This window comes from Hordeum vulgare, chromosome 1H, assembly GCF_904849725.1.
Source record: "Hordeum vulgare subsp. vulgare chromosome 1H, MorexV3_pseudomolecules_assembly, whole genome shotgun sequence".
NCBI classification, from domain to species: domain Eukaryota; kingdom Viridiplantae; phylum Streptophyta; class Magnoliopsida; order Poales; family Poaceae; genus Hordeum; species Hordeum vulgare.
Window position 1 is genome coordinate 502,503,834 of NC_058518.1, and position 14,096 is coordinate 502,517,929.

At 48.6% G+C, this 14,096-nt stretch overlaps 1 protein-coding gene across 1 annotated transcript; it reads left to right on the forward strand.

Moving 5' to 3' along the window:
* Positions 1 to 10,319: 10,319 nt before the first annotated feature.
* LOC123450635 lies at positions 10,320 to 13,795 on the forward strand. The gene has a single exon (XM_045127789.1). It carries the CDS (start codon positions 10,884 to 10,886, stop codon positions 13,443 to 13,445), a length of 2,562 nt encoding a protein of 853 aa, XP_044983724.1. The 5' UTR covers positions 10,320 to 10,883; the 3' UTR covers positions 13,446 to 13,795.
* The last annotated feature ends 301 nt before the right edge of the window (positions 13,796 to 14,096 follow it).

Here is a 14,096-nt window from a genome sequence, read left to right on the forward strand (position 1 = left end):
TCCACGGATGTGGTCGACACTCGACAGTCGACACCAAGACCATGCACAGCTTTTAGCAAAAGTTGGGTTGAAGATTAGATACCGTAGGATAGGAGAGTACGCTGTTAAGTACAGGGGCACAGGAGCAGTGGTCATAGGAGGAGTATTAAGTGCTCATGTGGATGCAGAGCTTTCAATGGCACTCGCTTCTCATCGTGACTGCACTGCAGTAATCGCTGGCATTTCCAAGCTCCCTAGCCACTTGCCAGCAGCAGGAGACGCGAGAAGAACACGAGAGTTTCACACAATTGTGACAGTGTTAAAACCTAACAGAAAGAAGAGTAAATACACTCACCAAGGTAAAAAATAATAATCGAAAACCCATGAAGGTGGGGCCAAATGTCCATGACAGGTTGATCACGAGCCTTCCTTCATCCATCCTGACCAAGACACCATGAAAGGATACGCAGTGAAAACAGCATCTATGGGAGTGCGAACAACATGCTTGCAAAAAAAAAAAAAATGCTTGCTGGCTTGAGTGAACCGTGTGGGCGTGTGGCTTTCTATTTACCACTTTCTACCATAATTTAAAAAACCGGACCGAACCGAAGGTCAGATCGGGAAAAACCGAAACCGACGCCCTTCTCAGTTTTTTAAGCTAAAAAGACCGATCTGGAATTCAACGAAAAAATCATGTAAAACAACCGGCTTTTGCATGAAATTAAGGTATAAAACCGACGATTCAATCCAGGATGCTAGATATAGCTAGGTAAGTTACATCTTTGACCCAATAATCATCTTGGCTAGCCAACTTTCTTATCAAATTTAAGTAAATGATTATATGTACATTTCTTAAGTATGCCACTAGTACACAAAATTGTTGGAATTATGCCCTAGAGGTAATGATAAATAAGTTATTATTATAATTCCTCTATCAAGATAATCGTTTATTATCCATGCTATAATTGTATTGAATGAAGACTTAGATACATGTGTGGATACATAGACAAAACACTGTCCCTAACAAGCCTCTAGTTGGCTAGCCAGTTGATCAAGGATAGTCAGGGTCTTCTGACTATGTACAAGGTGCTGTTGCTTGATAACTGGATCGCGTCATTGGGAAAATCATGTGATGGACTAGACCCAAACTAATAGACATAGCATGTTGATCGTGTCATTTTGTTGTTACTGTTTTCTGCGTGTCAAGTATTTATTCCTATGATCATGAGATCATATAACTCACTGACATCGGAGGAATGCTTTGTGTGTATCAAACGTCGCAACGTAACTGGGTGACTATAAAGATGCTCTACAGGTATCTCCGAAGGTGTTCGTTGAGTTAGTATGGATCAAGACTGGGATTTCTCACTCCGTGTGACAGAGAGGTATCTCGAGGCCCACTCGGTAATACAACATCACACACAAGCCTTGCAAGCAATGTGACTTAGTGTAAGTTGCGGGATCTTGTATTACGGAACGAGTAAAGAGACTTGTCGGTAACGAGATTCAAATAGATATCCGGATACTGATGATCGAATCTCGGACAAGTAACATACCGAAGGACAAAAGGAATGACATACGGGATTATATGAATCCTTGGCACTGAGGTTCAAACGATAAGATCGTCGTAGAATATGTAGGATCCAATATGGGCATCCAGGCCCCGCTATTGGATATTGACCGAGGAGTCCCTCGGGTCATGTCTACATAGTTCTTGAACCCGCAGGGTCTGCACACTTAAGTTCGACGTTGTTTTATGCGTATTTGAGTTATATGGTTGGTTACTGAATGTTGTTCGGAGTCCCGGATGAGATCACAGACATCACGAGGGTTTCCGGAATGGTCCGAAGACGAAGATTGATATATAGGATGACCTCATTTGATTACCGGAATGTTTTCGGAATTACTCGGAATGACGAATGGGTTCCGGATGTTCACCGGGGGGCAGCCCACCCCGGGGAAGCCCATAGACCTTAGGGGTGCCGCACCAGCCCTTAGTTGGCTGGTGGGCAAGCCCAAGAATGCCCCTGCGCAGGAGATAAGAAAATCAAAGAGAAAAAAAAAAGGGGAAGTGGGAAGGAAGGGAAGGACTCCACCTTCCAATCCTGGTTGGACTAGGATTGGAGGAGCAATCCTCCTCCCCCCCCTTCGGCCAAACCCCTTGGGGCTCCTTGAGCCTCAAGGCAAGGCCCCTCCCCTCCCACCTATATAAACGGAGGTTTTAGGGCTGATTTGTAACAACTTTGCCACGGCAGCCCGACCACATACCTCCACGGTTTTTCCTCTAGATCGTATTTGTGCGGAGCTCGGGCGGAGCCCTGCTGAGATAGATCACCACCAACCTCCGGAGCGCCGTCATGCTGCCGGAGAACTCATCCACCTCTCTGTCTCTCTTGCTGTATCAAGAAGGCCGAGATCATCGTCGAGTTGTACGTGTGCTGAACGCGGAGGTGCCGTCCGTTCGGCACTAGATCGGAGCGGATCGTGGTACGGATCGCGGACGGTTCGTCGGACGGTTCGCGGGGCGGATCGAGAGACGTGAGGACGTTCCACTACATCAACCGCGTTTATTAACGCTTCTGCTGTGCGATCTACAAGGGTACGTAGATCCGAAATCCCCCTCGTAGATGGACATCACCATGATAGGTCTTCGTGCGTGTAGAATTTTTTTTGTTTCCCATGCGACGTTTTCCAACAAAAATGTACAATTTATGGAATAAAAAACCAGACATCAAACCGGTGAAACGGCGGTCGGACCATTAAAAATCTAAACCGACGACCTCGCTAGTTCGATCACCGGTTTGGTTTTTTAAACTATGCTTTCTTCCCCATTTAACAATCTTTGCTTGATCAGACTTGTGTTGTTGTCAGGGTTGATGTGGCCACGATTTATCCGACAATCGGCTCCGATGGGTCACTCCCCCGTCCTCGAAGAAAGTCGGGTACACTGCATGCACGCATAAGGGCATGTACAACAGTGATTAGTCAGTCGTCTATATCTCATACTAGCTAGGATTTTAGTCTATCTGGAGGAAAGAGAAGAGGGATAAAGAGGCAATTCATCTGTAGAATTAGAGATGGTCTAATCCTATAATAATCGTATCTTAACGTTGGTCTTTCTGCTGTTGTAGGAGGGTTGTCTAGAACCAACAAATTTTCACTTCTGCGAATCAAATCTATTTAACCCCTCGCCTCAGCTGCCGTTTCTACCAAGTTCAAGGCTTAGATAGGCAGTTTAATAAACAAGTCATTGCAAACAGTGTCTATATTGCATTCTATACTTGACATAATATTATAGACAGAACGTGTCTAGACAATTGTACATGCCCTAAGCTCAATAGGACCGCTTCTGCCCGCCGACGATGGGATCAGTCGCTTTATAGATACAAAAGAAATACCTCGTAAGATGCTGGATCTTTGAGTGATCTCTTTTTCTTGTTGCTTCGTAAGAGTGAATCAAATGGCTTCAAGTCTAAGAAAAATACCTCAGAAAGCTTCGAAAGTCTAGGCTTGGAGCCTTGCTTGACAGCATGAGCAAGAAAAATCGAGACAAGCAAAGTTTTTTTTAAATGTCAAATTCATTGATCAGAAGAAACGTGTTACAAGAGTCTTCACAGAAGGAAAACACCGCAAAAGGCAGCACAAAAAGAAGATAAAGAAAAAGAACCCGCTAGCAGCACCACAAACCCACGCTCTACCATCAATCGCGAGCACCATTAGAACCCATCGCCGGGACCTCCAAGGTGACGCCTTGAAGAAGAAAAACGATGTCGAGGACACCGTCGTCACCCCGATCTGGCATTGTCTGATCTTAGGTTTTCACCCGGAGATCTCACGCTATTGGGTAGGAAGGATAAACGGTTCCATAATGATACCGAACACCGTGGATGCCGTTACCGCCGGCAACGACAAAATCGATGCATGATTTTCATCCCTTCCACTAACAATCCCAGGATCCGAGGCCACCACCGCCATGTAGCGGCACGATCCCAAGCAAACACTACGAGAAACGAATTAGTCGAAGCCGCACACAGAAACTCGGCGAGCACAACCAACCTAAATGGTCTGCACCACCGCTCGCAGGCCCTGGGTGAGCCAAGCCGAATCTGGCAATCCTCGACCTCCGTGCGCAGAACTGGGTGATCCTCCGCACCACACCGCACAGGAAAGGTCGAGACAAATCCGGATATAGCCGGTCCGCGCCGCCACGCGCAGGAACTAAGCGGATCCAAACCAAACTACACAGCTCGCACCGCCGCGTGCAAGAACAAGACTATTTGTGTTGGATCACCACAGCCGCAGTCGCAGCCGCCGCTCTCGTTTCTGAGAAGGTAAATTTAAGGCTTGATCGGTCGGTGTTTCCGACGCGTTGACGGGCGTTTAAGTGATCGGATTTGCTAGATGGTCTAAGATATTGGATGCTCGAATGATTTTATTTTTCTTTTCTTGTTGCTTTGTGAGAGTGAATCAAAAAGATTCAAGTCTATGAAAAAAAACCTTTTTTTTCTTTTCTTTTCTTGTTGCTTTGTAAGAGTGAATCAAAAAGATTCAAGTCTGTGAAAAAAGACCTCAGGAAGCCCTAGAAATCAGCTTTGACAAGGAGCAATGCACGATCCCCATCACTCCCTCATCAGCAGCTTTGACAAGGAGCAATGCACGATCCCCATCGCTCCCTCATCAGCAGCTTTGACAAGGAGCAATGCACGATCCCCATCGCTCCCTCATCAGCAACTTTGACAAGGAGCAATGGACGATCCCATCGCTCCCTCATCAGCAGCTTTGACAAGGAGCAATGCACGATCCCCATCGCTCCCTCATCAGCTTTGACAAGGCTAGATGACGGGGTGGCATACGCAGCAGCAGTACTGAGGCTAGTTAATTAGGACCACCACCGGTCGGGTCGGTGTCACGTCTTGAAGCAACAGCCACCCCGAAACAAAACAGCGAGGCCGTTTCTCGTACGGATTCAGAATCCAGGATTTATTAGTACGCAAATCTGGCTGATTTTATTTTAGAAATCAATCTGCTACGGGTACCATTTCCACTTCCACATGTGCTCCCTTTGCTGTCGAAATGGCGACAGATATCACATGTCCATAATGTCCATAGTGTAGCCTAAACTTCAAGCAGCAAGCCAGGGGCGGTCGACAAACCGCAAGCGACGCCTTGGCTATGTGGCCAAAAGAGGGCATACGCCTTGTGAGCCTTATAAGAAAATCTAGCCGTTTTGGACAACCTAAACATAATAGCTTTCAAATTTGTTTTGATTTCTTTTTTCTTTTGAAACGACATACTCCCTACAACATATTTTATAGTAAAAATGATATTATATTATGAGACGGAGAGAGTAGAAGATTTACCTCATTGTTAATTAAAAAGAGAGTTTACAGCATCTACAGCTACACTTGACAAACCCGGTGAGTCAAACACCCGCGGACGCGCCCCGACGTGTCTGCGAGCACTGTCGAGTCATACCTCATATTTGGTGTTGTGCATGTGAATAGTTTATATTTCACCCCTTAAATTCATACAAACCATGCAAAGAAGTTTTTATGTACTATCAAGCTAGCCTAAACTTCATTATCAGAGATGTCCATAATGTCCGTGCAGGGTGTCGGGTACATGGGCGCGTAGCAGGGCTTCGGCTCCTCCTCCTCATCCATAACCGCGGGCACCTAGACACCGTCCGCGACATGCTCCATCTCTGCCTCCGGAGACGGAACTGCTCAAGGAGCTGCACACGACGCTCCGGCATTCGATAAATTGACCGGTTGCGTGGGGGCATAGCTACTACCGAAAAGTGTCGGACAGTGAGCGGAAACTGGCAACAGCGGCGGATATGAGGGGGGTATGGATGGGTAGGGTTTCTACGCACGCGGTCGACTTAAATAACTTGGCTAGGGTTGTACACGGCTCGCCAAAGCGGCGCCATGCGGCAACGTAGAAGAGGGACGTGAGATCGTCCGGTTCCCAAGCGATTTCGTATGGGACCCCATGGCCAGTTTGACATGACGGACGTGCCCGGTCGCGCCCGAACGTTCACATATTCGCTCTAGATTCTGATTGGATATGAAGGGTGCTCGTTAGCCTAGGCGTTTGAGGCCCGTTTGAGGAGCCCGTCTGGATCACATTTTTATAATCAAGCACTCACCAAACCATCCCACGGGCGTTTGAGGTGGCTTTAGAACGCCTGACTATAAATGCTCTTACATAGTTATTGTTCAATAAATAGAGCAAAACAACCTCGGTCACTAGAATTCAACAAGTCAGGTCTCCCAACATTTTCACCAAGACTACAAACCCAACAAGTTTTCGCAAAACACTTCAAAAAAATATAGAGAGTTGTATTAATTAAAAGAGGAAACAAAGTTCTTACAATCTTACCCTGCAAAAAAGGTTCTTCAATGTTGCAAGGTGACATTCAACATGCAGGTTGGTACTCTCATTTGCATAACATCACCACGCAACTCTCTACGCTCAAACTAGGCTAGATTATGGGCTAAACTATTGACACTTTTGTCTATTTTACAAAATTTAACTTTTGTGTTTCCTTGCTTGATGACTTGAAATTGTTGCAATCACTCCAATTTCCGGTCGATCCACACATGTGGGGTCGAGTGCGTTTGCCACCGAGTTGATGTCCATCTCAATAACTAAAGGTAGCACTGTACCGGACAATCACCTTCCGTAGTCCTTCTAGACAAGTAGTAGCTTCCACAAATTCTGCTCCATTGCATCGCGGAATATAGTCCGAGGAAGATAAAATTTCCCCCCATCATGATGTGGAACCACAGCTCCCCACGCTCTAGTGCTACTCTCCTCCAATAAACTTCCATCAACATTGACCTAGGCCAAACCGAGATCGGGGTTTTGCCTACCCTTTTCCTTGGTATTATCATGTTCTTCCAAACTTGGCAATTTAACCACAAGACTTTTCCTTTTACGACCGGTCTCAGAATTTATGTTCACAATCATGCGGAGGTTTACAAGCTAGTTTTGCATAAACCCAGCATAATGGTAAAATTTTTGCTTTACCTTTTGCGAATATCGCATCATTTTTTGGTGCCAAACTTGCCACCAAAATAGCATTTTTTGTCTTAAGTCTTCACTTACTTTATCTAACTGGACAAGGACCCAATCCTTTACTATGTAGTATATTTCATGCTCAAGAGGGAGGTTCCACATGTCCTTCAACTCATGCCAAAAGTGCCTCACAACCATACACGAATGTGCAACATGGAAACCCGCTTCGTTGTCACTACCATAAACATTACAAATCGGGGTAAGGCCCGGGATGCACCGACATCTATTGGTTTGAACTACAAAGGGACTTAGTGGCCAGTCTCCAAGTAAAAATAGACACTTTTGGGGGAACATTTGTTTTCAAAATAGTATTCCAAATACTACGGTCCCTTGAGATATTGTGGTTGGATCCAATCATTTCGGATTTCTTTTCATCCATGGCTAGCCACTCTGAAAATTCCATTATTCGCTGGTTGCCAAGCAATATAACCATCCTCATCATAGTTTAGAAAGAAAATACTCAAAATCTCATTCGCGTCATGTTGTGTATAAATATGCCTGATATTATCCTCCTTCCAAGAATGAGTCTCTTGGTCAATGAGATCCGCTACCCAACGTGTTGGGGATACTCCCCACGGTTATGACTCGGTAGAGGAATGACCCAGCATGGTACTGAGGGTACTGTGAGCCAGACCAGGCCCGGGCCAAGAAGATGTAGAGAAGCTATCACCTACAGGCCAACTCATGACAAGGGCTTGAGTTGCCGACTTGTAGAAGAGGCCCAGATAAGGAGTTTCCTAACAAAGGAGACTAGACGAACAAGAAATAGACTAGAACACGGGTTGACAAGTACGACCCAAACTTCTTTGTAATCCCAGGGGCTCGACCTATCATATAAAGGGAGACCCCTGGGGCAAAATAACAAGGCAAGAAACCCTCGAGAACTAGGTTAGCGATCCCACACCCTTGTAATTGAGATCATCACCATCAATAACATTTAAGCAGGACGTAGATTTTTACCTCCATCAAAGGAACCGAACCTGGATAAATGCATGTCTTTCGTTCCAGATCAACCCCATCCAAGCAACCACGTAGTTGCAATGGCTCCCAGATTTAGTCCTTTCACGAGGACACCTGCCCCGACAAAACCACGACACAACGGGTTTGGGGGTTTGTCAGATTTATAATATTTTTTAGATTCCCCCTAGGGTTCCAACTGTCTCTCTAGATGCAAACACCTTTTGTGTTGGAGAATCGCTAGGCACATGCTTTCTTGAGGAGTTCCAACCCATGCATAATACTCTGCCACCCCGGCGATGCATTGTGATTGTGAGTAAACGCCAAGTCAATTAGATCATCCCATGGTAGTATTTTGCCTTAAGTACTCTTGCACACAAACTGTCAGGATATGCAATAAGTCGCCAAGCTTGCCTAGCAAGTAGAGTCGTCCTTGAAACCCATATGTCCCTAGTTTTTCCGTTGTGTGAGTTTTTCGCAACTCAAGAGTGAATATGTCGGTGATCATTATCATCGTCCCACCAAAAAGTCTCTGGCCATGTGCATGAGCTCCTCACAAAGGGTTGCTGAAAACCTTAAAACATTGATTGCAAAAGTGGGGATCGCTTGAACCATGATTTAACGAGAGTCTTCTTAGCACCCCACTAGATGAATATTTTTTTGTCCGACCATTCATTCTTTTCCTCGCTTTTATCGTTGGCTGATTGGAATTTACCCTTAACCATGCGCCCTTCTGGAACCGGCAAGCCCAAATACTTCTCTTCGAAACTCATTGTCACCACATTCATGATATTTGCTACCTCCTCACCATCCTCTAGTTTTCGAAAATTACTTGACGGTACATGACTCACGCCAGATAATATTTTCTTACTTCTCAGAGTCCACTAAGCTGGGCATGTGAATTTTCTAGGGCTTCTATCATTCATACAAAGACATAGTTTTTTCCTATGATAAAATTATTGATTCAAATGAATTGTCCATAGGAAAAGTGCAATAGATTTTCCTTTAGTTTGATAATTTGAGCCCCATAGAAAAAACAAAGAAATTCTACAAACCACTCAAACCTTTTCTTTACCTCAAAAACTTCTTTATTCAGTAGATAGTAACTTTGCATCCTCTTCACCATGAGAGGTATAAATAGAGGGGGGGGGGGGGTAAATCATCAAGCCAACTGGGCTAGTTCATGAGCTACATAATTTGTTTCCCCAATGAAAAGCTCATAGTTAATCTTTATAAATTTTTGCTTCATGTTAAAATAGTCATGGAAGGTTGCTGCAACAATAGCCTTAGGTGGCTTCCAATTCTTCATAGTTTCTATTAATTCCAGACTGTCTGAGCTCACTACAACTCCATTACAACCCATGGATTTTTACTAAGAGCAAACCATGCTTGAGAGCCAAAGCTTCAACCTAAAGAACAACACCTTGAACCATATCCAACTATACATTACTCAAAGTGATAAGCTTTCCTTTGTTATTTCAAATGACCACACCGGTACTTCCCCTCAAATAATCTGGATCGAAAGAAGCATCAACATTTATTTTAACGCAATCACCTGTTGTTGCAGTCCATATCTCCTTCCTCACTCTTGCATTAGGAACTACACCAGAACTGAAATTTGAGAACAACAGTCTGATTGTCATCACATATTTTTCTGATGAATGCATCTGAACATCACGAGTAACCACCCTTCCACCCTAAGTACCAATAGACCACCGCAACAAGCTTTGGCGATGAAGCTTGTGCCAAGACGGGTGAGTGGGCTGTGATTTAGTACAACAACTTCTCTAGATCTGTCCAACCAAGATAATGTATAAGACATGCTTTCTCAATTAAACCTTGCGTACCTAGGGCTTATCTCCATGAGATGCTCAATGCCTTCCGCGTTGAGAGGTTTGAGTGGATCTTTCTTGCATCTCCATGCACATAGAACAGGGCAAAGACCGTAAGAAGCATAATTTTCGACGTAATTTTCGATCGTAAGGATCATAATACAAGCCACACACCGATCTGATGTTCCCGTCTTTTCTCGTTCCCCGCGAATCAAACACACAATGATGTGAATTCCCGCGTTCTTGCAATGCTTGGCCTCGCACATGCAGTTCGATCGCATTCCTGTTTTTTTTCTTCCATAATGTCCTTATGCTTTCAAAATCGTACAAATCAAATCAAATCAAATCAAATCGAAGGCCCTCCAATAAAGAAAATAAAAGATTGACATGACAAGGAGAGATGAACATGCCATCGTCCCAACCACCGTTCATGTGTCTTCTTAAAACTCGCGAGCACTAGACGTGTCTTTGGTCTTTGCCGATACACACACACACACACACACATGAAGAGTAGTACATACCCTGGTCCGTTGCACATGCGCGCCGGGCCAGCCAGCCACCGCTCGCCGGAACAGCCGTAACGATGGACCCCTCCACTCCCACCTCCACTCCACCTACCGCCAGCTCGAGCAAACCCTACACACCCCTGTCCCCGCCCCTCTCCGATCTCCATTACTCCATCCTCCTCCTCATCGTCAAGCAGATTAGATTACAGCCATGATGATTGCCGCCGCTGCAGCTAAGCACCATGGTTAACGACAGTGCAAGTGCAAGTGCAGAGCTCACTCCCAAACCCTACTGCACTTATTTCCAAGCTCGCCACTGTCTTGTGCACGCACGAGACCTCACCACCCCAGCCAGCCTCGCTCCTCACTCCTCAGCATAAACAATGGTAGGAATAATAAATTCGAGGTGAGGACTGAGCCTGAGGAGAGGGAGGAAAAAAACAAGGGGAGGTCACAGGTGACAGGGCCTCCTCAGCAGGCAGCTCGCTCGCGCATCTCTGCTTGAGCCCGTCCCATCGCGCGCCTGATGCGCCGCAAGAAGCACTTGGACCGCGCTGGCGGCGGCGGCGGCGGCGGCACGGAGCTCTTCATCTGCTTCACCTCCCGCCCCTCCGCCTCCGGCCTCCGCCCCTCCGCCTCCTCCAAGGCATTCAGCCCCGGACGCACCGGAACCGCCGGAGCAGCAGGAGGGAACGGCTCTGGTGCTGGTGGTGCGGAAGCGGCACCGGCAGCGCTGCTGCGCCCGTCGCTGAGCAGGAGGCTGAGGAACAGCGGGAGCCTCAAGGGCGGCCAGTCGCCCATGTTCCCGCCGGGCACGGCGTCGGGGGGCCGGCGCGGGCGGGGCGGGATGGAGCCCGCCGAGCCGTCCTCGCCCAAGGTCACCTGCATCGGCCAGGTCCGGGTCAAGGGCGGCAAGCGCAAGCCCAAGCACGGCTCCGCGGCCGCGCTGCGCTCGCGGTCCAGGCGCGGCGGCCTGTCCGGGTCCGAGGCCAGCTTCCGCCGCGGGGTGGACGACCGGGACGGCGGCCTCCACCCCGGTGCCAAGAACCAGGGCTGGGTCTACCAGATCCCGGTCAACATCTGCGAGGCGCTCAAGACCTTCGGCTCCTGCGGCGGCCGCTCCCTCTGCTCGCCCTCCCGGGAGCGGAGCGGGGCCGCGCCGCGCTCCGCCGCGGGCGACAAGAAGCGCCGCCGCGGCCCGGCTGGCGGGAGCTGGCTCTGCGGCGCCGCCGTGGCCCGGTGCCTCCTGGCGATCCAGGAGGAGGAGGACGACGTCGGGAAGGGCTCCGCCGTCGGGCCCGCGGACGAGGCCAGGGAGTCGCAGGTGGGGCTCGTGATGCAGGGCTGGGACGTGGAGGATGAGGAAGGGGAGGATGAGGACGACGAGAACCGCGTCGTCGTCGGCGCGGTGGAGGTGGAGAAGGAAGACGAGATCTTGCTGGTCGGAGGCAAGGAGGAGGAGGGACGGGTCAGCGTCTGCATCCCGCCCAGGAACGCCCTTTTGCTGATGCGCTGCAGATCCGACCCCGTGCGCATGGCGGAGCTCGCCACGCGCTTCTGGGGTTCCCCGGCGGCGGCCACTGCCAGTGTCGGCCAGGTCGACAATGAAGGGGACGGCGGCCTCCACAAAGAAGAGAAAGACGAAGGTGAGGCCAATTTGGAAAAGGAATGTGCAGAGGAAGCTAGGAATTCAGCGGTTTCCGCCGACGGGGAGGTATGCCGCCCTCGAGGCGTGGTTGAAGATGACGGCGGCGAAGCAGTGGATGCCGGACAAGTGGTGTCTGAAGACGAGAGCTCCAAGCATGGAGATATTGGGGAAGAAGAGGACGATGGAGGCTGCAAAGGAGATGCAGAGGAGAGGGATGAGCCTGTGGAGGCTCAAATTGTTCGCAAAGACGTGGGCTTGGAGATTGAAGCTGCTAAGAGCGAGAGCCAAGCACCGGCAATGGTGGAGGCTGTGGCAGACACCAAGGAGGCTGCTGCTGCTCCAAGAATGGAGAAAGAGGAGGAAGAGGTGAAGGGCAGGAGGTCAGTCAGCAGCTGCTCCCCATCCACAGCACTGAAGGAGGACCGCAAATTGCGACGGTTGGGCAGCACCAGGAGGCGTGTTTCCACCAACAGCAAGGCCTCCTCGAGCTCTGATCGTGTCGACAGGCGGCACAGCTTCTCGGCGGAAATGGAGGCGCGGCGGTCGAGCTTCTCGAGCTTGAAGGACTCGAGGAGGGCAAGCTTCTCCATCGACCGGGATGGCCGAAGATGGAGCTTCACAATTGAGCAGGAGCACCTCGTCGCGGAGCCTAAGGTTTTGATGGCATCCAGGAAGGGTAAGAAAAATTCGTCCGAGGCCGAGTCGGAGAAGGACTGCCCTGTTCTTGTTGCTGCACCAAACAGTGTGGAGGAAGCCCAAGAGTGCAACGATGATGATGGAAAGGAAGAGGCCACACATTATTGTGGTGAGGAAGAAGGAACAACAACACAATGTGCTGAAATTCACACAGAAGCTGAGAAGGTTGAGACCGGAGTCGACGAGGAGAAAGCCGTTGAAGTGAAGCAGGAACAGAGGAAGAAGAGCGGCGAATTGCCGGATTGCCTCCTGATGATGATGTGCGAGCCCAAGCTCTCCATGGAGGTCTCCAAGGAGACATGGGTGTGCAGCACTGACTTTGTCCACTGGAAGTCTCACCAGGGCCAGAATCGTCGGCAACAGACGGCTGCTGCTACCGGCAGCAATGCTGCTGCGTCGGAGGAGACGAAGGATGATTCCAACAATGCTCAGGACACCAGCGTAGCAAAGGAGGACACCAGCGTCGCGAAGGACACAGAAGAGAGCACCGTAGTGCCAGTATCGGCGAACTCCACATCTATGCCACCGCAGGCTGCCCCGAAGCCACCACCGAAGCCGGTCATGGAGCAGAAGCTCAAGCTGGAGCTGCCGAAGGTCGCAGCCGGCGTGGCTGCCTACGCGCCGCTCGTCCTGAAGCGCTGCAAGTCGGAGCCTTTGCGGTCGTCCGCGCGGCTGGCGCCCGACACGTGCTTCTGGAAGGAGGACCGGCACCGGCCCCTGAACGCCACCGGGATCGGCTTCTGATCCCGGACAAGCACGCTGGTACGCCCGCTTTAGCTAGCTAGTTAGTGACCATGAAGTTTGTATGAGCCTATGTCGTGTAATAACCGTAGTGAGCTTTGCTGTTCTGTAATTGTAGTGAGCTTGTTTTTTCCATGCTTGGTACGTGCTGTTAGTTATGTGATGTGGAGAAGGACACGGGATATTAAGCAAGTTACTACGTACATCAGATGAGAATTAGATTAGGGAGGAGTATGTGTAAAAATCTCTGAGGTTTGCTTTGATATGCTTTGTTGGGTGTGCTAATTCCCTTTTCCCGTTTGTGATGGATGATGTTTGCACATTACCTAAAAAAGAACATGATTGTGCTTGAAGTGTTGTTGCATCTGCATGCTTTTCCGATAATGTTTGCATTATTGAACTACTCCTTCCGTTCCTAAATATAAGTCTTTTAAGCGATTTCACCAGGAGTCTACATACGAAGCAGAATGAGTGAATCTACACTCTAAAATATGTCTATATACATCCGTATATAGTCTACTAGTGGAATCTCTAGAAAGACTTATATTTAGAAACGGAGGGAGGGAGTATATAAGAAAGGTTATCCTGTCCCTGAAGACAAGGAATTGGATTCTTTTCTTTTCCTTGCAAAGATACTTTTCTTTTCCTTGCAAA

Bases quoted from the DNA above. Each gene is read 5' to 3' on its own strand.
- LOC123450635 (XM_045127789.1), top strand. From the start codon at position 10,884: ATGCGCCGCAAGAAGCACTTGGACCGCGCTGGCGGCGGCGGCGGCGGC.